We start from the raw sequence: 27,830 nt of genomic DNA on the forward strand, positions 1-27,830 counted from the left end.
TATGGCAAACGGCTTCAGCTCCCCACGGCCCGGACTTGCCCACCATGCTGGACTGGGAGCCAAAACGAACCTTTCTCGATACGCTGCTTTTGTTGGAGTATTTTATCACAACAGGAAAAGAACCAAGGCAGACCCAGAAATGGATTTGCTCTTAAATCCAGTTGGCTTATTTAAAAACCCCCTCATGGATCATGACCAGAAGCAGTTTCAAACTGTAATTCCAGTGACATTTTTTTTTTCCTCGTGAGGTCAGCAAATCTAAATAGCATCTAAGGAAGGCCTTAAGCCAGCAAATGCTCACATGAAGATGGTGATGCTGGAAAGACAGGCCAACTTGAGGCTCTGCTCCTGTGCCCAGTTTGCTAGAAGAGCTGACATGCATCCCCATTGTTAGTGCTAGTGGGAGCCACGGAGAGCTCGCTGACGCCTGTCCCGGGCCTGGTACGGAGACAGGTAAACACCATCAATCTGGTCTCCCTCTCGCCCACAGAATCCCAGCCCAGGACTGTTCTCCGTGAAGCACCCTCTGACCTACGCAGAAACTCTGATAGATTACCATCTGTGCTCTCACCCCAAGTACAAGTTCACCCATGAGACCCACATCGGGTCCAGCATTCCTCTCACCCAAAAGCAGTTTCTCCATCATACGGTAACGTCAGCACCAGGCTCCCTTGGCAGAGCTGGCCTTGGGCTGTGGGGAGGGGCAAGGGACAGGGAGAGAGGGCACCAACGGGGACCGAAAACAAGAAGACCGGGCTGGCAAGGTGGTTCAGTGGGTAAAGGTGTTGCCACCAAGTCGGACCGTCTGAGTTCAATCCCTGGGACCCACATGGCGGAAGGAGATCCAAGAGAGCACTGACTTGTACATGTCGCCCTCTGGTAGCTTGTGCACACACATACAAACACACACAGGCACACACAAGCACAAGCATGCACACACATTCACACACTCGTGCACATGCACACGTGCACATGCAGATATGCACACACATACACACGTGTACATGCATATTTAAAAGTAAATAGATGCCATTTAAACAACAACAACAACAAAAAGAGGGCCCGTAGCCTTAGCCGTGGACCAAGAATGGTGAGCACAGTCCTCACACTGCCAGCTGTGAAGGACACAGGATCATTCTCAGCACGACCGCTGTCCGCCTCTACCCACCTTCTGCAGTCTGCTCCCCCTTTCCCAACACTCCTTTTGACCGCAAGGGAGAAATGATTACTCATTACTTTTTCAACCACATGAAAACAATCATGTGGTACCATGACTCTGGGCTCTGGCCTCCTCTTAACTTTGGACCCTTTAAGTATACAGACATCAACCATTTGCCCCTGTGTTCCGAGGCACAGAACTCACACGATCCTTGACCTACCAGCTCTGGAACATTCCCATGTCCCACACCAGCCTAACTCTTACATGACTGAGGATCCCCTCTCATCTCCATGGTGATTCACCACTACCACAACCTCCAGGCTGCCACAGGAAGTTTCTGATCATCTGGAAACACCTCAGTGGGTGAGGGACTGTGGGGATGGCTAAGCCCTACAAGCATGAGGAGCGGAGTTCAGATCTCCAGTGCCCACATAAATCCAAGCATGGTGGCATAGACATGTAATCCCAACACCGGGGATATGGAAACAGATGGATCCCTGGAGGTTATTGACTAGCCAGTCTAGCGGAAACTGCAACCTCCAGGTTCCCCAGGAGATGCTATCTCTTAATTGAGGAAGACAGGGACACTGGCCTCTGGCATATCTCTCTCTCTCTCTCTCTCTCTCTCTCTCTCTCACACACACACACACACACACACACACACACACACACACATCCTCAGGATGTATCCATTGCTTACAGAGCAGCTCCACTGGCCTGGCCCTCAAGTCCCTTGGTGACCTGCCGCCCCTCCAGCCACAGGCACCATCCCTATCATGTTCCCTGCTCTTAGCTGAACTGTTGGTGACCTCCTAGTACTGCCAGCGCATCCCGCTGCCCGGCCTCCCTGCCTGAGTGCTGCCCGTGCTCTTTGGATATTGCATCAACGTCACTTCCACAGCCGTCCAGACAGGCTGGGAGACCACATCCGCCCTCGGTCACCACCACATACCCTGTACTGGAGCAACTGTCTATGCGTTAGCGGAAGTCAGTCAAGCTGAATGAAGTTTAGATCTAACCCATTGTGACTGTAAGACAGCCGGCTGAATGAAGTGAAGGTCCTCTGAGACATTTGCCCACCGCGTTAGTTACTCTTCTTGTCCTATAACAAAACATGTGGCAAACACAGCTTAAGGAAGGGAGGCACGGCGCAGGAGCATGGGGCGGCGGGTCACGTGACTGTCACAGTCAGGAGCAGAGAGATGGACGCTGGGGCTCAGCTCACTTCCTCCTCTGTGTTCAGTCCCGGATGCCAGACTGTGGGATGACTCTGCCACATTTCGGGTGGGTCTTTCCACCTCAATTAATCCAATGTTTAAAAATCCTCAGAGACATCCCAGAGGTTTGTCCCTTAGGTGGCTCTAGACACTGTCAACATGAGCTCTCGCAACCACCTAATGCTTTCTCTTCATGTCCTGCCCCTGCCCCAACTTTCATCACAGGATATCATTCCTGGGATCATGAACTGGAAGAGGTTCCAGCCCTGGTCTTCTCCTCCTTCTCTGACCCCTCTAAGATGGAAACCACTCAGAGGTAAGCAGGGAAACTGCTGGCCTCCCGGACCTTGCACTGTAGATCACAGAGGCTGGGGGACCAGGTGTGAAAGGCCAACCGTGACAAAGCACACTTTCAAGCATGAGGGAGGGCTGGCTTGCCAAGGAGCTATGATGGTAGATCGCTGATTTTCAGAGTTTGAATTTATCTTAATCCAGACACACTTTTTAGCTGGGCAGTGGTGGTGCACACCTTTAACCCCAGCACTCAGGAGGCAGAGGCTGGTGGATCTCTGTGAGTAAAGGGCCAGCCTGATCTATAGAGTGAGTTCCAGGATGCCAAGGCTGAACAGAAAAACCCTGTCTTGGAAAAACCAAAAACAAACAATATTAAAACACACACACACACACTTTTTAAAATTAATGCAATGCTAGCTAATTGGCAGAGTTTCAGCATAGACAGAGAACTAACTGATCATATAATTCTGCTGAAATATTCATGGTCTATGTTTTCTTTTTGAAGAATATTTCCTTTTGAAATATTCATGGTTCATGCATGTATGCACAAGTGTGTGTGTGTGTGTGTGTGTGTGTGTGTGCCTGTGTGCAGGTACGCATGTCCATGTGTGCACATGCTTATAGAGGCCAGAAGACAATCTTGAGTGTTCTTCCTCAGAAACTGCAAGTTTTGCGGGGGATGTTGTTTTTGAAGTAAGGTCTTTCATCAGCACCTGGAGCTAGCTGATTCACTGGGGTCGCCAGTCGTGAATGAGGCCAAGGGAGCTGTCTGACTCTGCTTCTTCCACTCTGAGATTGCAGGTGTTCACCACCAAACCCCGCTTTCTTGAGTGTGTTCTGGGGCTAGAGCTCAGGTTCTTGGGATCAAATTCGGGTGTGCAAGCTTGCACGGCAAACACTTTCTTGATTCATCCCTCACACCCCACCCCCGGCCCTTACGCAGTACCTCCCTGGAGGGCAGTACCTCCCTCGAGGGCCGTGAGGACAACTCCTCTGGGCTGTGGCAAATGGCTGTATAAAGAAGCCTTTAGGATCTCTGCTTTCCACTGAGCTCACAAAACTGCGCAATCACTGTCTCACCACTAGAGGGCAGCATCAGCCCCCAACCCCTCATTTTGCAGGAAGACTGGAATGCTTTCAAATTGACCCATTTTCTAGTTTCTCTGTGGCTGTGACAAAACACCCCGACAAAAAGCGGCTTAGGGAAGAAAGGGTTTGTTGGGTTCCAGGTTACAGTCCGTCATCGCAGGGGAGTCATGGCAGAAACTCTGCTGTCACTTCCGCAGAGACAGAGTCCTTGCTTGCCTGTTCTCGGCCGGCTTTCTCCTCTTAAGCAGTCCAAGACCTGCTGCCTATGGAATGGTGCCACCCGCAATGGGCGGGGTCTTCCTACATCGACTAACAATCAAGAACTCCTCCCATACACACACAGGCGTGCTCACAGAAAAACCTGATAAAGACTGGTGCATAACTCAGTAGTAAAGCTCTTACCTACCATCCGCGCCCCTGCAATGGGAGGTGCGGGGGAGATGCATGTAATCAGCAAACTGGACTCTGCTGGGTCTGGGTTGTGTCTGGACTCCGGTGCACCCACTTTTAACATACATGGATTCCAAGTATTAAATATTAGCCAGTTCATTTTTCCAAAGCAATGTCCTTGTAAACATCTCCCAAGGCTGTCCTTTTAATGGGAAGTCGGCAGGGGGCTTGGCCCCAAATAGCCATGCGTTAAACATAAAGGCCACATCAATGACAACCTCCTGCCATGACTTTTTGCCTCAGTTTCTGTGCCTGAATGCTCCGTCAGGCCAGTCTGTTCCAGTGTAAACTACCACTGCATAAAAGCTCAAAATTCAGGAGCAGGGCCTGGGCGGGGTGCAGCTCAGCTGATAGAGTGCGTGTGTAACGTACACAAGCTGATAGAGTGTGTGTAACATACACAAGCTGATAGAGTTCGTGTGTAACATACACAAGCTGATAGAGTGCGTGTGTAACATACACAAGCTGATAGAGTGTGTGTGTAACATACACAAGCTGATAGAGTGCGTGTACAACATACACAAGCTGATAGAGTGTGTAACATACACAAGCTGATAGAGTGCGTGTGTAACATACACAAGCTGATAGAGTGTGTAACATACACAAGTTGATAGAGTGCGTGTGTAACATACACAAGCTGATAGAGTGCATGTGTAACATACACAAGCTGATAGAGTGTGTGTGTAACATACACAAGCTGATAGAGTGCGTGTGTAACGTACACAAGCTGATAGAGTGCGTGTGTGACATACATAAGCTGATAGAGTGCGTGTGTGACATACATAAGCTGATAGAGTGCGTGTGTAACATACACAAGCTGATAGAGTGGGTGTGTAACATACACAAGCTGATAGAGTGCATGTGTAACATACACAAGCTGATAGAGTGCGTGTGTAACATACACAAGCTGATAGAGTGTGTAACATACACAAGTTGATAGAGTGTGTAACATACACAAGTTGATAGAGTGTGTAACATACACAAGTTGATAGAGTGTGTGTGTAACATACACAAGCTGATAGAGTGTGTGTGTAACATACACAAGCTGATAGAGTGTGTGTGTAACATACACAAGCTGATAGAGTGCGTGTGTAACATACACAAGCTGATAGAGTGTGTGTGTAACATACACAAGCTGATACAGTGCATGTGTAACATACACAAGCTGATAGAGTGCGTGTGTGACATACATAAGCTGATAGAGTGCGTGTGTGACATACACAAGCTGATAGAGTGTGTAACATACACAAGCTGATAGAGTGCGTGTACAACATACACAAGCTGATAGAGTGTGTAACATACACAAGCTGATAGAGTGCGTGTGTAACATACACAAGTTGATAGAGTGCGTGTGTAACATACACAAGCTGATAGAGTGCATGTGTAACATACACAAGCTGATAGAGTGTGTGTGTAACATACACAAGCTGATAGAGTGCGTGTGTAACGTACACAAGCTGATAGAGTGCGTGTGTGACATACATAAGCTGATAGAGTGCGTGTGTAACATACACAAGCTGATAGAGTTCGTGTGTAACATACACAAGCTGATAGAGTGGGTGTGTAACATACACAAGCTGATAGAGTGTGTGTGTAATATACACAAGCTGATAGAGTGTGTGTGTAACATACACAAGCTGATAGAGTGTGTGTGTAACATACACAAGCTGATAGAGTGCGTGTGTAACATACACAAGCTGATAGAGTGTGTAACATACACAAGCTGATAGAGTGCGTGTACAACATACACAAGCTGATAGAGTGTGTAACATACACAAGCTGATAGAGTGCGTGTGTAACATACACAAGCTGATAGAGTGTGTAACATACACAAGTTGATAGAGTGCGTGTGTAACATACACAAGCTGATAGAGTGCATGTGTAACATACACAAGCTGATAGAGTGTGTGTGTAACATACACAAGCTGATAGAGTGCGTGTGTAACGTACACAAGCTGATAGAGTGCGTGTGTGACATACATAAGCTGATAGAGTGCGTGTGTAACATACACAAGCTGATAGAGTTCGTGTGTAACATACACAAGCTGATAGAGTGGGTGTGTAACATACACAAGCTGATAGAGTGTGTGTGTAACATACACAAGCTGATAGAGTGTGTGTGTAACATACACAAGCTGATAGAGTGTGTGTGTAACATACACAAGCTGATAGAGTGCGTGTACAACATACACAAGCTGATAGAGTGTGTAACATACACAAGCTCATAGAGTGCATGTGTAACATACACAAGCTGATAGAGTGTGTAACATACACAAGTTGATAGAGTGCGTGTGTAACATACACAAGCTGATAGAGTGCATGTGTAACATACACAAGCTGATAGAGTGTGTGTGTAACATACACAAGCTGATAGAGTGCGTGTGTAACGTACACAAGCTGATAGAGTGCGTGTGTGACATACATAAGCTGATAGAGTGCGTGTGTAACGTACACAAGCTGATAGAGTGCGTGTGTGACGTACATAAGCTGATAGAGTGCGTGTGTAACATACACAAGCTGATAGAGTTCGTGTGTAACATACACAAGCTGATAGAGTGGGTGTGTAACATACACAAGCTGATAGAGTGGGTGTGTAACATACACAAGCTGATAGAGTGTGTGTGTAAACAAACAAAAGTAAAAAAATGATGTGTAAAAAAATAACATACACAAGCTGATAGAGTGTGTGTGTAACATACACAAGCTGATAAAGTATGTGTGTAACATACACAAGCTGATAGAGTGTGTGTGTAACATACACAAGCTGATAGAGTGCGTGTGTATACACATGAGGGGGGACAAACAAGCTGATAGAGTGCGTGTGTAACATACACAAGCTGATAGAGTGCGTGTGTAACATACACAAGCTGATAGAGTGTGTGTGTAACATACAAGTGATAGAGTGGTGTACATACACAAGCTGATAGAGTGTGTGAACATAACAAGCTGATAGAGTGTGTAACATACACAAGCTGATAGAGTGCATGTGTAACATACACAAGCTGATAGAGTGGTGTGTGTAACATACACAAGCTGATAGAGTGATGTGTAACATACACAAGCTGATAGAGTGTGTGTGTAACATACACAAGCTGATAGAGTGCGTGTGTAACATACACAAGCTGATAGAGTGCGTGTGTGTAACATACACAAGCTGATAGAGTGTGTGTAAATAACAAGCTGATAGAGTGGTGTGTAACATACAAAGTGATAGAGTGGTGTTACATACACAAGTGATAGTGTGTGTGTAACATACACAACTGATAGAGTGGTGTGCATACACAAGTGATAGAGTGGTGTGTAACATACACAAGCTGATAGAGTGCGTGTGTAACATACACAAGCTGATAGAGTGTGTGTGTAACATACACAAGCTGATAGATGTGTGTGTAACATACACAAGCTGATAGAGTGCTGTGTGTAACGTCATAGTGGTGTGTCATACACAAGCTGATAGAGTGCATGTGTAACATACACAAGCTGATAGAGTGTTTACATACAGTGATAGATGTGTGTGTAATATACACAAGCTGATAGAGTGTGTAACATACAAGCTATGGTGTGAATATACACAAGCTGATAGAGTGTGTGTGTGTGATATACACAAGCTGATAGAGTGCGTGTGTAACGTACACAAAGCCTTGGGCTCCATCCCCAGCAGTGTGGAAACTAGACCAGGTGGCACACATCTGTAATCCCAGCACTGGGAGGTGGAGGCAGGAGAATCAGGAATGACGTCATCCTCCAACACAGGGCTCCACCTCCTAACGTTGATGTCCTCCAGCAGGGCTCCACCTCCTAAAGGTTTGTAACCATTCTCAAACAGCGCCATGGGGACCAGCATTCAAACACGTGAGGCTGTGGGGGACATTCTCATGCAAACCACCACAGTGTGGTACTGTGACTGAACACAGGGCCACATGCTCCCCACGGCTAGAGCGGCACTCAGCCGCTGTCCTTGCAGAAACCTCCACGCGCTTGTATTTCCTTTCTTCTGGGCTGTGAGAACCTTTGAGCTGATAGCTGATCTGAGAACGGTCTCAGAAATGCCTCATGAATAAACACGTTGATGAGCAAGTAGAATAATAAAGCTCCGAGTTATTTAATTGCCTTTTGCTGCCAGCCTGCCCAAGTGTGTGTGTGGGGTGTGTGGGTGGCATCACACACCACGCCTGTACATTACTGGGCTGTTTTGTTGTCTTTCTTCTCTCCAACCCCTTTTTTTCTTTCTTTTTTTTTTTTTTCTTTCTTTTTTTTTTTTTTTTTTTTTTAAGAATTGTCTTGTTTGATTATGTGTATATGTGCTTGTCTGTGTGGGGGAATGTGCCTATGGTGTCCGGAAGAAGTCGTCAGGTCCCCCGGACCTGGAGCTGCGGGCAGTGGTGAGCAGCACCTTCCAAATTGGTGCTGGGAACTGAACTCGGGTCCTCTGGAAGGACGCTTAACCACTACTCTCTCTCCAATCCTTTTTCTTTCTCCCCCTCTACTGTAACTATGGAACTAACTGTTCAGTTTCCTTCCAGCTTCTTAATCCCCCTTCTGACTAATTTAATGTTATTTTCTCAATCTGTAGAATACCCATGTGTATCCCAAACTCAGAACTACTCAAAACTTTTTTTAAAAAACTTTCCTTTGCACAACTGTTTTAATATCCTCCATTCGCAAGACTTGTTAAATAGTAAGTTATATTTCTAGAGGCTGGGAAGATGGCTCAGTGGGTAGTGTTTGCCATGCACATCTCAGGACAAGAATTCGGATCCCCAGCACCCGTGAAAATGCTGAGCAAGATGGTGTGAGCTGTAACCCCGGCCCTTGGGAGGCAGAGACAGGGATGCCCCAGAGTAAGCTGTCTAGCCAGGCTGGCCCGATCGGTAAGCTGTGGTTCAGTGAGAGACTGTCTGAGTGCATGAGGTAGAGGCCAGTGAAAGAAGGCACCTGAAATCAACCTCTGGGCTCCACATGCAAATGCATGCAGATCTACACCCACACATGTGCCCACACGTGCAAACATGCACATACATATGCACACACTACACATACATACTATATATCCATATCTAGGGGCTGGGGATGTAGCTCGGTTAGTAGAGTGCTTGCCTAACATTAGGAAGCCCTGGGTTCCATCCCCCAACACAGCATAATCCAGGCATGGCGCCATGCCACACACCTATAATCCCAGAACTTGAGAGGTAGAGGCAGAAAGATCATAAGTTCAAGGTCATCCTCAGCTAAGTGGCGAGTCTGAGGCTTCCGTGGCCTCTGTGAGGGCCTGTGTCCCACGAGGGCCCACGTGAGTGCCGATGCAGGTGCAGTCCTCACTGCTGGTGTTATTTCCACAGAGGTGAATGGTACAGTACTGTGATGCTGCCCGAAGACATCCCCGCCCCGCTGGACGGCCTACCAGAGGAAGACAGACTGGAAACCACCGAGAGGTATTTTTCCAACTTTATTTTTGGGGCTTTTGGTGTGTAAGGTGTGGCTTTCCATGGGAGGTGCTGTGAGGGATTGTGGAAGCACACACAGCATCTGAGTGTCTACCCTAAAGGATCAGGTAAGGCCGATGCCCAACTGTGCCACCAGGAACTGAGACACTTGGCTCATAGTGCAGAACAGACTGCCCCGAACGTCTGAAACACGAGGAGCAGGGAAGATGGCTAGCTAGTCATATGCTTGCCACAGAAGCGTGAAGACCAGCTTCAGATCCTCAGCACATACACACAAAGCCAGACATGGGGCTGGAGAGGTGACTCAGCAGTTAAGAGCACTGGCTGCTCTTAGAGGACCCAGGTTGGTCCCCAGCGCCTGCATGGCAGCTTACCACTGCCTGTAAGTCCAGTTCTGGGGGATCCAATAACTTCTTCTGGCCTCTGTGGGCACCAGGCATACACATCGTACACATCATACATTCAAGCAAATAGCCATAATTTAAGAGAGAGAGGAGGGAGGGAGGGAGGGAGGGAGGGAGGGAGGAGGGAGGGAAGGAAGGAAGGAAGAAGGAAGGAAGGAAGGAAGGAAGGAAGGAAGGAAGGAAGGAAGGAAGGAAGAGAAGGAAAGCCTGACATAGTAACACACACCTGTAATCCCAGGCTGATGATGCTGAGGTCATGGAGGCAAGCAGATCGTTGATGCTTACAGGGCAGCCAGTCTGTCTGAATCAGGGCACTCCAGATTCAGCAAAAAAGCCTGCCTCAAAAAAAAAAAAAAAAAAAAATGGAGAGCAATAGATGAAGATACCAGACACTGACCTCTGGACTCTGTGCATACACACAGACCCATATACCACATGGGCACATATCATACACACACACACACACACACACACACACACACACACACACACACACAAGAAATATAAGCTAGCAAGGCACCTGCATTTCCTTTTACTAATCGGCATCTAACATGTGTCCTTAAATCCAGCTAGAGACCCAGCAGCGGACACGAGAACAGGAGCTGGGAGCCAAACAGGGCACAGGTCCAGGCCCCAGAGCATCTTCTGTACTGTGAGCCCCTTGATGTGATTTCCAAACTCCTCGGGCATGTGAGCTTCAGCTACACCACTCGCCACTGCCCACTCTGCAAATGCTTCTCCACAGGGATCATCACTTTCTCCATGTGTGCGTGCCTGTGTCTGCCACATTGTGCCACACTGCCCATGCATGTGGGGGCTAGAGGCCAACCCATGATACTTTCCTAGTGTGTTGTTGTTTGAAACAGGATCTCTCACCGGCCTGGAGCTTACCAACTGTGCCAGGCTGGTTGGCCAGCAAGCCCGGGAACCTGCCTGACTCCGCCTCCCCAGCGCTGGAGTCATAAACATGTGCTACTCCACCCCGGTTTCTGGGGACCGAACTCAGGTCCCCATGCTTATACAGCAAGCACTTGATCGACTGAGCCATCTCCCAGTCCTCATTTTCATTTTTAATCAACCCAAACTTTCCTGTTCTAAATTATACCATAAGTTACAATGACGCAAAGAAATCCTGCCAACCCCTCTAATGACCATCCATCGGTGCCATAGACCAGGGTCCATGCCAGCCTGCTTGCTGAGCACAGCAAATGCCTTGTTCTTGCCAGGTGAAGTATCTCACACCCAGTACACACTCAAAAATAGTTACTCATGAGAAACTCTATTTCTCTCTTATCAACACATTTCCATGCAAAATAATCAATTAGTGAAATCCTAAATATCCGAGGCAGATAGCCAGTTCCTCTGATGCCTGCCCACGTGCTCTGAGAGTTGACAGTACTGGGGCATACACACTTGGAAGCAAGCTCTTCAAAGGAAGATTGAAGGTCTCCCCAAAGTACTGCATACAGCCCTTTCTTTTTAATTCTTTGAAATAATATTTGTTTAATTGTGTGTGTGTGTGTGTGTGTGTGTGTGTGTGTGTGTGGTGTGTGTGTGTGTGTGTGTGTGTGTGTGTGTGTATCCTCATAGTTGCCCCATTGTTCGTGAGGCAGTCACAGGACAGCTTGCAGGAGTCAGTTCTCTCCTTCCACCACATGGGTCCCAGGGATGCAGATGGCCAGGCTTCACAACAAGCACCTTTACCTGCTGTGCTCTCTCTCCAGCCCATGTCGAAGACCCTTTCTTGAAAGTGCTGCAGACCCTGCCTCAATCAAACAAGATAGAAGGCAAGGTTGTGGCATCCATGTGCATCCCATGGCATTCACCTTTCTCTCTCTCTCTCTCTCTCTCTCTCTCTCTCTCTCTCTCTCTCTCTCTCTCTCTCTCACACACACACACACACATATACACACAAAGACAGAGACAGAGAATAAATAATAAATAAAGTAGATCCTTTGAATTTCTTTCACTAAAGACTATTTAGAAATAGATTGTTCCCAAGGTGATCCAAACTCAGAAAGACAAAAATGTTCTCTCTCATGTGCAGGTCCTAACCTAGAGTGTGCACATATAAACATGTAAGCAGATGTGTGTGTGTGTGTGTGTGTGTGTGTGTGTGTGTGTGTGTGTGTGTGAATAAAGCCTAAAAATCTGGAGGAGATGGAGAGGGTGATAATAGAGGATGAGGAAGGAGGGGGATAGGTGAAGAGACACCTGGGTCATGAAGAGTAATTAATCTAGAGTGGGGAGACGCAAGGGTGGCAGGAGAGAGGAGAGATGGGGGAAGAGAATCACAAAAACACACTTTGCTCTAAAATGTCACAATGGTAACTTAACACATTGTATGTTGTTTTTAAAAATAAAAGTTTCAGGAGAAATACACTGATCTCACAGCAGCTGTGGATTTCTAGTTGTCCGTGGCCTTGGATCTATTTTAATCCCATTGTGTCCAGAGAACATCCTTGAATAACTCCAATCTTTTGAAATCTTTTGGGCTTCATTACAGTAGGGACCTGGGCCATCTGATAAACGGTCCAGGTGCCCTTGAAGGGAGCCTGGAACCTGTGACCCCCTTTTTAAGAAGAGCATTTCATTCCCTGGTTATAAATATTTCCCCCAGCATCGTTGGCTGGTGGAGGCAGTTTGTCTGTTCTCTGCTCTTCTGCACATGGACTCCGCAGAAGCAGCTGCCACACTGGAAAGCTCCAGTTTTTATGCTGGAGTTTTACGTTTTTATGCTGAGAAAGAAGCTATTCCCACTCAACATCTTCCTCTTTTCCAGGGATCTCTGTGAGCAGAGTATAGAAATCGTGCTAACTCCGGAAATGATCCAAGTGGAATTCCCCGTGCTGAACAGCAAGGAGTTCAAGAAGGAGAAGTAAGCGGGTGTCTTTACCTGGAATAAGAGCCATTCTAGGGGAAGGTCAGAACTGTCCTCATGTCTGGATCTCAGCATCTCAAGCTTTGAAAGGGGCATATCTCCAATGCTTCCAATATTTAAATGTGTGTCACATTTATACACAAGCATCTCCGTCAAATGCTTTAACAAGTAAGCCTTTAAAAATTGAATCCACAGGGCTGGAGAGATGATTCAGAGGTTTAGAATGCATACCGCTCTTCCAGAGAACCTGAGTTTGATTCCCAGCACTCACATCAGCTCAAAACAGCCTGTAACTCCAGCTCCTGGAGATCCAATCCCTTCTTCTGGGCACCGCATTCATATGCATAACCCCACACATGTACATATACACATAATTTTTAAAAATAACAATAAAATATTTTTAAAACTTGAATCGAGATATAGGGAGGATCAGTCAGTAAGTTTGTGCTCAGCAAGCATGAGAACTCGAATTTAATCCCCCAGAACCTATGATTTGTTTTGTTTTTTAAAGAGGCAAATTGGACACATGAGGCATGCCTTTATTCCCGGCAACTGAGAGGTAGAGGATCTCTGCGAGTTCAAGGCCACCCTGATCTACATAGTGAATATCAGAACAGCCACATAGAAAGACCTTGTCTCAAAAATTAAAAAAAAAAAAAAAAAAAAGGAAGACATGAGAGTGTGTACTGTGATCTCAGTCCTGGGGAAGCAGAGACAGGAGGATTGCTGCCACTAACTGGCCAGCTTAACTGAATTAGCTCCAAGTTCAGTGAGAGACCCTGTCTCAAAAACTAAGGCTAAGAGCCCCCAAGGGAGACACCCAACGTGTACCTCTTTCCTACACACACACACACACACACACACACACACACACACACACACACACACACAAATACACACGGATGCAAACCCAGCTATTGCTGTCTGAGCATTGAGACAGTACCTTGTCGAATCTGCGAATCCGAGTGACGGCTTTCTTACTTCACCTTCACAGGAGGGGATGGTGGGTGCAGAGTGACAGGGTGACCAGAATGGGAGGTGGAGACTGTAGGAAACTATGTAGCTGAGACCTAGGTCCAGTCTGAGTCACTCAGGGGCTGAAGGTTCTCACTGGTTATTAAGTTACAAGTAGAATCAAAACTTTCTTTCTATATCAAAGCAGAACTTCCAATCGTCACAGGACATCAGAGTAATTTGTGTGTGTGGGTTTTTTTTTTAAGTTTACTTACTTGGTGTGTGTGTGTGTGTGTGTGTGTGTGTGTGTGTGAGAGAGAGAGAGAGAGAGAGAGAGAGAGAGAGAGAGAGAGAGAGAGAGAGAGATTTTCTCTCCTTCGGTGATGTGGGTCCTGGGAATCAGACTCTTGTTTCAAGGCAGGGCAGCAAGTGTTTTTACCCACTGAGTCAACTGTCCAGCTTCTAGATTCTTTTAAAGAACATCATTGATTGCATTTGTGTGTGTGCATATGAATGTATGTATGGGCCTGCATGGGCCATGGTAAGCAGACCGTGGAGGCCAGAGGACACTTGTTTCTCGCCTTCCACGGTGTGGGTCCCCGGATGGGACTCAGCTCATCAGCCTTAGGGCTGTTGCCTTTACCCATGGAGCCATGGAGCTGGCTTGACTTGCGTGTTTTGATAAGTGGCTTCATGTGTTTTTGCTCTGTTTCCAATATTCAGGGATGTCAAGGACACGGCCCAGCCGCCGGAGAAGGTGGGGGAAAAAGTGCTGGAGGAGATGAAGACCCTCCGGCTCAAAGCCCTCAACCCGCACTTGATTCTAGAGTAAAAACCACTGGGGTACCGGCGGCCCCTTCACCTTACAAGATCGCTGAGGTCCTCTAAGTCCATTTACAGTCGAGCCGTTTTTTTTGGAATTAAAGTTTCTAGAGACAGGAATTGAAATGTAGATGCCTTGTTTTTAAACTGTAATTTTTCTTTCTGAAAATAAAAAAATATGTCATTGCCATGATGACTCCCTGAGAGACTGTTCGTGCAAGACTGTGCTGGAACAAAGCCTGCCTTCCTGAGCAAGGCAAGAGTCACCGAGACAAGGGACTAAGGGCCAGGGGCTGGGGAGACGGCTCAGTCAGTAGAGTGCTTGCCTTGCAAGCATGAAGACCTGAATGCTATCCCAAGAACCCATGTAAAAGGCTGCGTATAAGGGTCCACACGTCTAATCCCAGTGCTGGAGGGCAAGAGACTGGGGAAGGGAGAAGATCCCAGGGCTCAATGGCCGGCCAGTCTAGCCTGCTTGGTAAATACTGGGCTAGTGATAGGCAATGGCCTTTTTTGTTTGCTTGTTTTGTTTGTTTTGAGACAGGGTTTCTCTGTGTAACAGCGCTGGCTGTCCTGAACTCACTTTTGCATACCAGGCTGGCCCTGCGTCGGGATTAAAGGAGTGTGCCACCATTGCCCTGCTGGAGAGACCCTGCCGTAAAAAACAATGTGGACAATATCCCGAGAAATTACACCTGAAGCTGTCGTCTGGCCTCTACCCACATTTACACATGCACCCAGATTTGTGACACACACACACACACACACACACACACACACACACACACACACACACGCCAAGAGAGTTTCTGGGAGTCTTTTGTGGTGTCAGAAGGATCTGGGAGGAATCTGACTTCCCACCTCTGCCCAGAACCTCACCAGGACTTGGACCTTAGCAGTCACTCCCAAGGAAACCACCTGGGTGGGGACACTGGCTCCTGGACCAGCTGTGCTGGTTGGTGGCTGAGCCTGACTAGGGCTGGCACAGGGGTGGTCATTGTGAGACTAGAACCTGCAGATTCATGGGAACAACTGGACAGGATCCCTCTGGGAACTCCAAGAAGCACCTGGGGCAGGAAGTCATCGCAAAGATGCCAGGAATCCTGGTCTTTTAACAGGACTCCATTCATATGCATAAGCCAGGAAAATTGATGACATTTGAGTTCTGTCACATTCCAGGTGTGTTTGGATGTATTCCTTCCAGTCCCTTCTCTGTTTGTGAGTGTGTGTGTGTGTGTGTGTGTGTGTGTGTGTGTGTGTAATTACTTGTCATTGCTACAACAAAATACCCAACACATTTGAGTTAAGGAAAGAAGGCTTTATTCTGGCTCATGGTTCCTGGAATAAAGCCCATCATGGCAGGAAAGAAATGCCATCAGGTGAGGAAGGCATGGTGGTCACAGGGCATCCACAGCCAGGAAGTGCTCAGCCAGGAAGTGCTCAGCTCCCTTTCCCCTTTTTACTCAGTCTGGGACCCCAGACCGTGGATAGTGATGGCCACATGTAGGATGGGTCTCCCCATCTCAACCTAAGCCAGATAATCCCTGTATAAAGTTCCTGGTCTGGCAGACACACCCCGAGATTCATTTCCAAGGTGATTCTAGATCCAAGTTAACAACCAAGATTAGCAGTCAACAATAATTTTAAATTGTCAAAACCTCTCTCTCTCTTACACACACACACACACACACACACACACACACACACACACTGATTCCAGGACTTACCCCTTTGGAACAACATAGCACCTGACTGTCAGGAGACCACAGGAGACCATCGCGGCTCAGGATCCCTTCAGCTGCCCATCATCTGCAGGGCAGCCCCTCATTTCCTGTCCTGTGGGGTAGGCAGCCTGTTCATCTGAACCTGTCTGGCAGAGAGAGTTGGCTTCCGCTGTGTTGAGGATGGGACCCGGCTGGCAGTGTCTGTTGAGCAGCTGTGACGTCCAAGTCCCAACCCCAGCGCTGCATAAACTGGGCCCTGCACTCCATAGGTCCACTTAGCCTCTGGCACCACAGAGGACAAGTCCAGGACCCGAGTCCCTCCAAGTTCAGATGACACACTCGTCTGCTTCATTCAGCAGCTCCCGGCCATCAGTTCCTAAGCCTCTGGCTGGCTCTACTGCCGCACCCTCTTTTCTCCCCGGTGCTCAACATTGCACTCAGAACTGTATTGATACATTCTTCATTGCTGTGACAAAAGCCACTTACAGGAGAAAGAATTTGTTTTGGATCATGGTGCCAGGGTACAGCCATCATGGTGCCAGGCTGAGTGTGAGGCTGCTGGTCACACGCATCCACAGTCAGGAAGCAGAGAGAGGCGAATGCTGGTGCCCAGCTCACTTTCTCATTTTTATTCAATCCGGGACCCCAGCCCATGGGATTGTGTCACTCACAAGTAGGGAGGGTCTTTCCACCTCCATCATCCCAGCCTGGAAAGTCCCTCACAGGGAGGCTTGGACCCCGTCAAGTGAAGATCACGATTAACATCACAGTGACTTTCTGGCTCGGGTTTTGTTACATGAACTTGAATCTGTTCACATGTCAGTGAGTGTTTGTGTCTGCCTCAGTTTCCCCACCTATGAGCAAGCACCCATTTCTTTTATCTCACTCCCAGCTTTTCCAGACCTTCTAAGGCTACCACCCCTCAGAATGGTTGGGTTGACAGTGTTGGGGAACCTGTGCCCTCTAGTGGATGTTACAAGAAATACATCTCTTGACTTGAACGTTGTAACCTCAGTTCCTAAGTGACCCAAATCACCTTCCAAATAGCTCCCCCACCCGCTTCAGATCTCCTGCAGATGAAAAGAGGCAGGGAAGGTCATCTGTGTTTTATTCTGGAATCGATGCCAAGGATACGTTCCTTCAGTGCAGCCATTGGCCATGCGATATCCAGAGGTTCTCTGGGATCACCCAGGTTCTGGGGGATAGTGGGTGGAACAAGGGTTGGCATTGTGTCTGAGTGACTGGGAATCTCAGGTGCACTTGCTTCTAGAGATCCAGCAGCTCTCTTTCTCTCACACTTGCTAACATTATCACGCCGTTCCAGGGGCTAATCTGGAGAGCTTGTCTGTGAATCTGTAACAGGCCCCCAGTACCAGAACTCTAGAAAGAAATATCAAGTTCCAGACCAGATGTTGCTCAAGTTAAGCCCATCTGGAACCTCCCTCTCTGGTCCTCATAGTTGATCCCAGGATCCCTCCTGCTACAGAGAGACATGGACACTCTTCCGAGCGCCTGGGAGTCTGGAAACAGACTCCTCAGGCGTCAAGATTCCTGAGAATGACAGGAGGCTTGCAGAGCTCAGATGGCCAGACTCAGCCATGGGGGGGCTAGATGTTGAGGAAATGCACCCCTCCTCCAGACCCCCCCCCCATCAGGTAGTCACATTAGCAAGAGCCCTTCCTCCTCCCGCTGGTCTAAAACATTCCATGCCTTTCCCCCAAAGCCTTATGACAGACTTCTTGACTCCCCTGGGCAGTCCATAACCCTTTCCTCACTCTCTTGTGGCCTCAAGAAATAATCTGCCTCAGTGTGCGCTATTGAATTCAAGACCTTACGGCTTCTTAAGACTCGTGGGCTAGAGAACCAAAGATCTGGAGGACTCCCTCAATAGCTCTCCTTTCATACTAGTTAGAGCTGATTCCTCTCTCAAGGACGTTCAGTTGGTGAAGTATTTTCTACACAATGTTGCAGAACTTGGGGATCACTGCCTGTGCTCCAACAAACCAGGTTTGGCTACTGTCCACCGAAAGTCAGCTCTCACCTCAAAGGAATAAAACATGGATCATTCTAGACCCAAAAACGTGTGTCCATGGCTTGGGAACACAGATGTAGATTTCCCCAAATATCACAGTCATATATGAGTCTTTCCTTTCAAATTAAGTCTTTGAAGGGTCTTCCTCCCCTAACTTAGGGTCAGTGGCTGATTCGCCCACAACTGCTGTATAAACATGCCCTGATCTGCTTTGAACTTCTTGGGGGAGCAGGAGGGTCCAGCTATTGGCAAGGTAGGTCTTTTAGGCCTCTGTTTTAAGTTTCCAGGTGTGGGGGTCTCTGCAACCACCACAGCCAACAGAGTGTCAATCCGAGGAAGGCAAGGTGAACTCTGGTTTGACGCAACCCAGTAGCTGGTGTTGGTTCAAGCTTCAAGAGCATGACAACAGGTAGTTTATTTGGGGCACATTTAATCACAGCACAATTTGAAAAAAAAAAATTCTTCCTGATAATTAACTCAATCCCAGGTACAAAATAAAGCTTAAGAACTCTTCGTAAAGTACACGTGACCCCTTCCATAAAGATTCTATAGATTGACTACATGTAACATCCTGAGGATCTCAGGGAGCTGGTGTGGTCTCCGTCATACAGATAGCCCCAAAGTCACCAGGCTGTTAACTACCCCTGCTCCTGCCTTCTGGGCAGAAAACAAGTTTTGCACAGTTGTTAACTAGTGGCAAGAATAAGACCACTACTACAGTTCTTTAGCCTAATTTGAAGCAAGCTTTATTAACTACTGGCCGGGATGGTAGACACTGGCCATGTCCATACCCAGGATTCCTAGAGAATAGCCACGAATTAACTACATTAGTTAGGTGCTTATAAAGGCAAACCCCTCAAGGTTCCTTACTTCCTGCCTTCATCCAATTGGTAGCAAGCATACATCCTGATGCATTTCCTGCCTATGTATCTCCTGCTCATGTGTGATCAATCACATCCTGTGACATTGAGGCAACCAATCTTGCTTTACAGAAGTGGAAATACGTGGCTTGTTATCTTACATGAACAACAGCCCCCCACATTTCAGGAAGTTATCCGTCCTTAGGCAAGTGGGGCTCACAGGTTAGAGGCATTTTTATTTTATAGAGCTAGACCATGTGGGGAGCCCGGGAGGGGAAGGAAGAGGGAAGAGAGGGGAACCAGGTACAGCAGCCAGGAGGCCAAAGGTACAAAATGGGGGAGGTAACCAAAATGTCTGGGTTATATAGGGAAGAGCCTCTGGGGGAAGGGCAGCCCAGCCCCTGGGTTACAGAGTTAAAGGTAGAGTTTGCCAGCCACACCCTGTAACAGGGAGGTGGCACTGAGGCATGCTGGGAGAACCTGGCAGCCAGGTCCTTTGATGTGTTAAATAGACACCTTAGCCATTTGTCCTGGGTTTGAAATTCAACAGGAACTAGGTGTCCTTGTCCAATGTAGTTGACCTTTAGGGGAAGGTCAAAGGAGGGTCTGTGACAGGGAAGATGTGCAAAGAAAGCTTCCTCCATCTTGTATTCTTGCTGAAGCCATTTCGGGTTTAACTATAATTTGATCTCCTTGATGGAAAACCCTGTGGGAAATTACCCAACTCTATTCTAAGAACCCAAGGTCAAGATGCCCCAGCTAGCTTACCTTAGCAGCTGTTGAACTGCCTGCTTGTGCAGAACTTCCCCCCTGCATCTGCCAAGTAAGATACCAGGATGTGGTTTTTGCCTTTTAAAACCCCCTACCCTAAATATTCAACACTACACTTGGGTCCTGTAATACCTGAGTGCAGTCCCAGCCAGCTGTAATAAAGACTTTCAAGTGGCTATAAACTGTGTCCTAATGATCATCTCTGGTGGGCTCCTAGTAACAGTTTCTGGAGATTTAGGTGGGTTCCTGCTTTTCTTTTAAACAGAAACCCATCTTCAGGTGTGTTTACCTACTAACAGTCCTTCTATTTACTGTTTCAGAATATTTGATCACACTATCACCCCCAAGTTGGTGTTTGCATTAATTAAATAAAATCAACCATGGGTCAGAAGGTGGAGCCAGCAACTAGTTGACAAAAAGTAACCATAGAGAGTCAGAGGGAGTCTGGAAGTTGGATAGAGAGATGCACAGGAAGTAGTGGGGAGGGAATTTGAGTGTGGCGGTCTTTTTTGGTTTGGCAGAGTGGAAGGATGCTCTCTTTCTGAGATGCAACCTCTCTGAGCTAGCAGGTTTTCACCCCAGCCTCTGACTCCTGAGTCTTATTGATAAATAGAATGATAGAGATTTAGTTAAAACTACATTTGGTGGCAGCGTGCAGGAGGCAGATTGGGCTGGATGTGAAAGTCCCACTGGCTGCTGCCTGAGAAGCTGGCCAGGAACTGTGGAGCAGAAATTGCTGGCTGAAGCAACAGTAGATTCAGGTGCAGCCACTGTGCCAATGGAAAAACAAGTTTATTATGTCACATTCCTTCTGTTTAGGACAATGTCATGAGCATTGCCACTGGGGTGTGGGGAAGGGTTTTGGACCTAACACTGAGGAACTACATCTGGAGGTTGACCTGACTCTGATCTCCATGCACATGCGCACACAAACACACAGAGCAAGACGCAGGCCAGGGTGGAGCTGGAGGATGCCCAGCTGTGAGCTGCCCTAGGTGCAGCCAGGACAAGTACACCCTCTTTCTCAGAAACAGCTTCACTTTAAAGGACTTCATTATACCTTAGGCTTGGCCAAGGTGGTGACCAAGAGGTCTGTCTGATGATAGTCTCCGAAATTGGTTTGCTTCCTTTAAATATTCAGGAAGAAGTTCGTTAAAAACCATTTGTGAAAAGACTTTAGAGGAAATGACATAGAAACAAGACCTTTGGAGACAGTTCGGCAAGTGTGAGGACCAGAGTTCAGATTCCCAGAACCCATGTCAAAGCCTGGTGGGCATGGCAGCCACCTGTAACAAACCAGCCAACCAGCCTGCCTGTAACCCATCCCATGACAGGTACAGACAGGGCTTCTCGGAATGAGCTGGATTGCTAGACTACCAAACTGGCAAACTCTGGATTCAGTGATAGACCTTGCCTCAGTAAATAATGTAAGGAGTGACTGGGGAAGAAACATAGCATAAGCCTTAATCAGCACACACGCACACACACATGAAAATTTTAAAAGCCAAACCTTGAAATGCATATGGAAAGTAGTCAGAGGACCCTACCCCCAGTAACCAACAATGTACACCTTACACAGAGTGATGGACCAGCCTCCTCTATCTTAGGCTTGAAAGCCATCTTATAGTCAAGACAAACTAGGTTCATTCCTGTTTATGATTAAATCTGTTTCTCAAGGATTGGGTTCTGCCCCACCTGTAACCTTAACTGCAAATGGTTCTGTACTGCCTGTTCCAGGAAATGGCAACCGTGTCTTTTTTTCAAAGGTTATTATGACCATCTTGTTATGATTACCTTATGACCACCTTGCAACCATGTCTCTGTTTCAGGAGGTTGTTATGACCAACTTGTTATGCTTACATTCTGTTTCTGTCACTCCACCTATTTGCCTGTCAAATCCCCCATTTGGAAACCCCTACTCCTGAACTATAAAAACCCTTATCTTTCGGGGCATGGTGGCACACTCCTTTAATCCCAGCACTCAGGAGGCAGAGGCAGGTGGACCTCTGAGTTTGAGGCCAGCCTGGGCTGTGGGATGGTCCTTCTGTACACTGTGAATGTGTGCTGCTCTCTGTAGCTGGAGAGTTTTCTCTCCAGGGCCCGCCAAGCCCCCGGCAGTCTGACAGCCCACTTATAAAATAAACACACAGACGCTTATATTATTTAAACTGTTTGGCCTAATGGCTCAGGCTTCTTGTTAACTGTTTTTATATCTTAAATTAACCCATTTCTATTAATCTATACTTTGCCATGTGGCTTATGGCTTACCGGTACCTTACATCTTCTTTGTCATGGTGGCAGCTGGCAATGTCTTTCTGACTCAGCCTTCCACTTCCCAGAATTCTCTTCTTGCTTGTCCCACCTATACTTCCTGCCTGGCTACTGGCCAATCAGCATTTTATTTATACAAAGCAATATGCACAGCAGCTCTCATTGGTTAATAATAAATCTCTTTGGCCTATGGCAAGGCAGGGTAAGTTTAGGAACAATCAAACTGAGGACTGGGATGAAGAGAGTGAGTGGAGGGGAGAGAGAGGAGAGAGAGATAGAGAGAGAGAGAGAGAGAGAGAGAGAGAAGAGAGAGAAGAGCTGGCTACCCAAGAAGTAAGAGGCCAGAGGTCTGGTAAAGCCACGGCTACATGGCAATACATAGATTAATAGAAATGGGTTAATTTAAATGTAAGAGCTAGTTAATAACAAGCCTGAGCCATTGGCCAAGCATTTATAATTAATATAAATTTCTATGTGTTTATTTGGGACTGGGCTACACAGCAAATTCCAGGTCAGCCAGAGCTACACAAACAAACCCTGTCTAGAAAGCAAATAAAAAACAACAAACAAGCAAAAAAAAAAACAAAACAAAAAAAACAAACCTTATCTTACCCCTGTCCAATGCTACTTTCTTAAACTCCACCTTTAGAGAGAGACAGCCCATGTACACAAATTAAAAAAAAAGCTTGCTTTAATTAATTGCTTGCTTTAATTAATTTGGCCATGATGAGTTGGGTCGGTGGTCTTTCTCCTTGCATCTGTCAGATTAACAAGAGATACACAAACACACCCCATCCCGGGTCCAACCCTATAACATGGGACCTTTTTTATTAAAGGTTTTTTTTTGCATATGTTAATTAAAATCACCAATGGTTTCTTTATGATTGTGGTATTTTCACACATGTACGTAATGCACGTTGCTCATAGTCACCCTCTCTAGTCCCATCCCACTCCCACCCACCCCCTTCCTCTCCCTAATTCCTCTCTCCTCTACTTTCATGTCCGTGTGTGTATGTAACAATGCATTTCCTGAGGGTTGCTTACAGGAGCATGGGTGAGGGGTTATCTGAAGGAGTGCGGGCGTCTTACCAGGGGCTACACAACTGACATAATGTCTCTTTGTCTCCCCAGCAACCATGGACTTGCCTGTAAATCCTCAGCGAGGGGTAAGGCCTGTGAGGACCTCCATGCTCTGTGATAGAATATGGACAGACACAGCCTATGCAGGCATTCACAGCTGCTGTCAGGGCATCAACTTCACCCCTTAGTTTAGAGAAACGCAGCGGAGAACACTGCTGTCTTGTTATCTCGGCCCCCGATCATTCAATCACCACCATTACCTTACACCCCATTTCAGGGCCTGGATGTGGTCATCCATTGTTCTTTATGCCCGATGTTGGTGGGCTGTGGATCAGTCCCTTCCACAGCTGACCTCCTGACTATCACGACCAGAATAAGAATCAGGCTAAGAAAGAGTTACCCCACACACCTTAAAACTGGGACATGGCCAGGAGTGTCCTTAGAGAGCTTCTCTGAGTCCCAGGAGTTTAGTCCTTAACACCAAAAACTAAGCGAACCAGCCAGCCTAGGAGGTCAGCGTTTTCCTGGTGTGCGACTCAGATCAGAACTCTTGCAACTGGTCCTCTTGCTCTAAGGGCTCTGACTTTGACCGGTGCCAGACCATGAGGAACCTTGGTTGTGCAGCGGAGAGCAGAGTTTGGGTCTTCAGGCTTCTAAACTGTATGAGCAAACCACAGAGAGCTGCCTCCTCTGCCCCCAAATGCTGGGATTAAAGACAAAGGCCACCGTGCCTGTGGACCAGTGCTCTCTATTAAACTCTTTCCACTCACCCTCAGGCTGCAGGTTCTTTCGCTGGAGAACCCTGACTAATCCTGGGGGTTACTGTATTTAAAAGAACCAACGAAGCCAGGGGTGGGGGAGCATGTGGGAGGGGGTGGGGGGGCACGCCTTTAGTCCCAGCACTTGGGAGGCAGAGGCAGGCAGATCTCTGAGTTCGAGGCCAGCCTGGTCTACAGAGCAAGTTCCAGGACAGCTAGGGCTGTTACACAGAGAAATCCTATCTCAACCTCGCACACACACACACACACACACACACACACACACACACCACCACCCCAAAAGGGAAGGGTGTTGGAATGGAGGTGGTCATGGCACAAGACTTTAATACTAGCATTTGGGAGGCAAAGGCAGGTGGATCTCTGAGTTCGAGGCCAGCCTGGGCTACAGAGAGTTCCAAGCCAGTCAGGACTACATAGAGAAACCCTGTCTAGAAAAAAACAAAACAAATAACAACAACAAAAAAAAAACCCAACTAAGTTCAATCAAAGTGTGGTTTGAAATGTCTCAGGAAACTTGATCAATTAAAGATGAAAATTGTGGACATATAAGGAAGATAATCTGTAAGGCTTGTGGACTATTTGAAAGTTGACCATAAATCAAGTAGAATAATATCTTTATACAAAGATTCCTGGATGGGTTAAGGCAATATTTATAAACATTTTTAGGCTTAAAAGATATGAGATAATTAAACTTATTACTCTAACCTACGGAATAGTAACTAAAATACTAGTAATACTCAGTATTATTTTCACACCCCAAAGCACCCCAGGATTGTTTTTAGAAGACTCATCAGAATATTAATGAGATGACTCAATTGGTAAAGCGCTTGTCTCAAAAGCACGAGGTTCTGGGCTCAATCCTCAGCATCCACATAAGAAGCGGGTGTTTTGGTGCATGCTTGTCATCCAGCACAGGGGCGGTAGAAGCAGGTAGATCCTGGGGCTCACTGACCAGGCAGATTAGTTTAATTGCTGAACCCCAGGTGCCAGTGAGAAACCCAATCTCCAAACAGTGGGTGACTGGTTCCTGGGGTCCAGGAGAGAGCGCCATCCCAGGTTGACCTCTGGTCTATCCACGCTTCTACAATTTGCTGGGTGTGCCTTCCAGTATGCATTTCTTGCTTAACCATACTCTAGTCAATACCTACCTCACTTCTTGCAGGCCTCCCAAGGTCACTTGACCTTTGGTATGCAGGGGTCATTTGTAGCAAATTCCAGACCTTCCTCTCTAAGCTTGGCTCTCCTCCCAGCGTACTGCACAAATACTTATTCTATGCTGTTAAAGGAATCAGGACCAGAACGGCTCTGTCTTAGCTCCCATTGGGTCTGCGACACGTGAACCGGATGACAAAGTCCCCGAGCCGCTCCTTCGCAGTCTGAATACAACCCTAGAGAGCTCAGAGTCCAGAAAGGCTCCGCCAGAACCGGCGAACAAACGCCATTCCAAGCCCCGCCCACCAAGCCCCGCCCCAGCCACAAGGCCCCGCCCCTGAAGGGCCTAGACCGGCGTGCTTTGCGCTTGCCGGTCCGGCGCGGGAGTCTCGCTTTCCAAGGGTTCTGCAGAGGTGAGCGCTCGCTGGTAGCTATGTGCAGGGGAGTTCTCCCGCGACCCGCAGCTTCCGGGTGCTGTCGGGTTCCGGCTGTAGCAAGCAACCCTGTGGGGCATGGCGGAGCTGTGTCGGGGACGCTTCCAAAGCCAGAGTCCTCCTACACCCGCTGCTGGGCAGCTCCGGGGCTCACAGGCCAACCTGGGAGAGTCCTTCGGCGCTCTCTCCTGGACCCCGCTTTTCCTAGCCTCGGTTTCCTCTTGGAATGAATGACTTAATGCAGAATCCTGCGTTATGTTGGCAGCAGTGCATTGCTAATCAGACGCTCTGCGTGGATAGGAATACAATGACGTTGTATCCAAAGGTAAATAACAGTGATAATTAGTGGCAGTCATAGACGAAATAAGATGCCCAGAATGTTCAGAAGTGCTCCTGTGAGACCTTGTCTCAAAAAAACCAAACAGTATTGACGATGATAATGAATCCGGCTGATGGGCAGTTTTGGTCTATTTGTGAACATGTAAAGTTAACATTTTTTGAAGTGAAATGCTTGCTGTGGACCCCTAACGGCCTGTGATCAGATACTGAGCCTGTACTCTCAGTGACTAACATGCCAAACAAAGCACCACACAGTGCATGTCCTGACTGACAGTTTATTTTCCCTTAATTCGAGATGCTGGAGGTCCAAGACAGAGGTATGGCCGGGCTCAGCTCCCTCAGGCCGGTCTCCTCAGCTAGCAAATGGCCATCTTTCCCCTGTATCCTCATGTGGTATTTTCTCTGCTTGTGTCCTAATCTTAGACTGAAAGCAGTGAGATTTAATTAGAGCCATCCCAAGAACCTTAGGTATTTTCCATCCCACAGGCCCAAGCGCCAAATACAGCCACATCCTAAGATAACCAAAATCTGGCCTCAAACATGGGAACTTGGGCTTGGGGGCACAATTCAGCACATGACACTGCCACTTGGGATTTTGGCAAAAACAAAACAAAAAAACCAAAAAACTCTATAATTTCACAGCTGAAAAAATCGACCGTTGTGGTATAGGTTCCAGAGTTATGAGGATTTTTATTGGACTGACTATAGGGAGTCAGCCAGCTGCAAATCAGAAACGTTTGGGGGAAGTTTCCATCTGTGGTGAACACGGCGTTGTTTGCCTAAGCATACAGCGTCACAAGGTCAGGTGCGGCGTTTGCATTGTAGCGTACTGGAAGTCATCTAGCGGTGACTTAGAACACAGGTAATGTACAAATGCTAAGCTGTTTTTGTCAGAGATGAGCGTCTGAAGGTCTTGGAGTCTGTGGGGGTCTTGAATCTAATCCCCTAAGGATATGCATATGTAGTGGGTGTTAATGTATAATATTTTTAATTTCCCTGTTTATTAGAATTACAGTTAGCCTTCTGTGTCCATGGATGCATAATCAGTCAGCCAAGAATTAAAACTATGCAAGACAAATTGTGTCTGCTGAGCCTGCAGACATTCAGAGTATATGTAGCATTGTGTTGTATCGGGTATTATAAGTAGTACAGAGATAATTTAAAGTATATTAGAGGTATGCATAGGCTATATGCAGATACTATGCTATTTATATAAAGCCGCTGATGGTCTTTGGGATCCTGGAACGGAACCCTTGCAGCTACTGAGAGACAGCTGTATATGTTCTCAGAACTGTGTCTAGCATATAGTAAGCTCTCTGTGAACTATCCGTGTGGTTCATTCTTCAGTCAGTTAGAGTCTCCATGCCATGAGTGGTGGGTGGAGTGGGCTGTTGAATACTTAATGCTGTGCCTAGCCATGGCAGTCAGAGCAATTCCAGCCATTGCCAGAAGGATGTCCACTACACTTGGAGACACTGAAATGCTTTCTGTGTATTTACTCACCACAGCCACTGAGGCCGCTGTCACATGCCTGCCTGGCCTGGCGGATGGAGAATTGATGCTGTGAAGCCCCCAGGTGGTCTGACGCTGGAGCCCACACTGAGTCACCATGCACTGGCACTTGAGTTAACCACGGTGTGGCCCCGGAGGCTGCTCGGTCTGTAACCTGACAGA

The 27,830-nt window shown here is 47.3% G+C and overlaps 1 protein-coding gene across 1 annotated transcript in view; it reads left to right on the plus strand.

Moving 5' to 3' along the window:
- The window catches only part of Cfap221 (cilia and flagella associated protein 221), a 74,665-nt gene extending 59,823 nt beyond the window's left edge, over positions 1–14,842 (plus strand). Inside the window, 6 exon segments of the mRNA XM_028893947.2 lie at positions 491–649; positions 2,602–2,641; positions 2,644–2,692; positions 9,549–9,641; positions 12,840–12,935; positions 14,616–14,842. Of these exon segments, the coding sequence (XP_028749780.1) occupies positions 491–649; positions 2,602–2,641; positions 2,644–2,692; positions 9,549–9,641; positions 12,840–12,935; positions 14,616–14,724 (546 nt within the window). The 3' untranslated portion in view covers positions 14,725–14,842.
- The last annotated feature ends 12,988 nt before the right edge of the window (positions 14,843–27,830 follow it).

Source organism: Peromyscus leucopus, chromosome 15 (assembly GCF_004664715.2).
Source record: "Peromyscus leucopus breed LL Stock chromosome 15, UCI_PerLeu_2.1, whole genome shotgun sequence".
NCBI lineage: Eukaryota > Metazoa > Chordata > Mammalia > Rodentia > Cricetidae > Peromyscus > Peromyscus leucopus.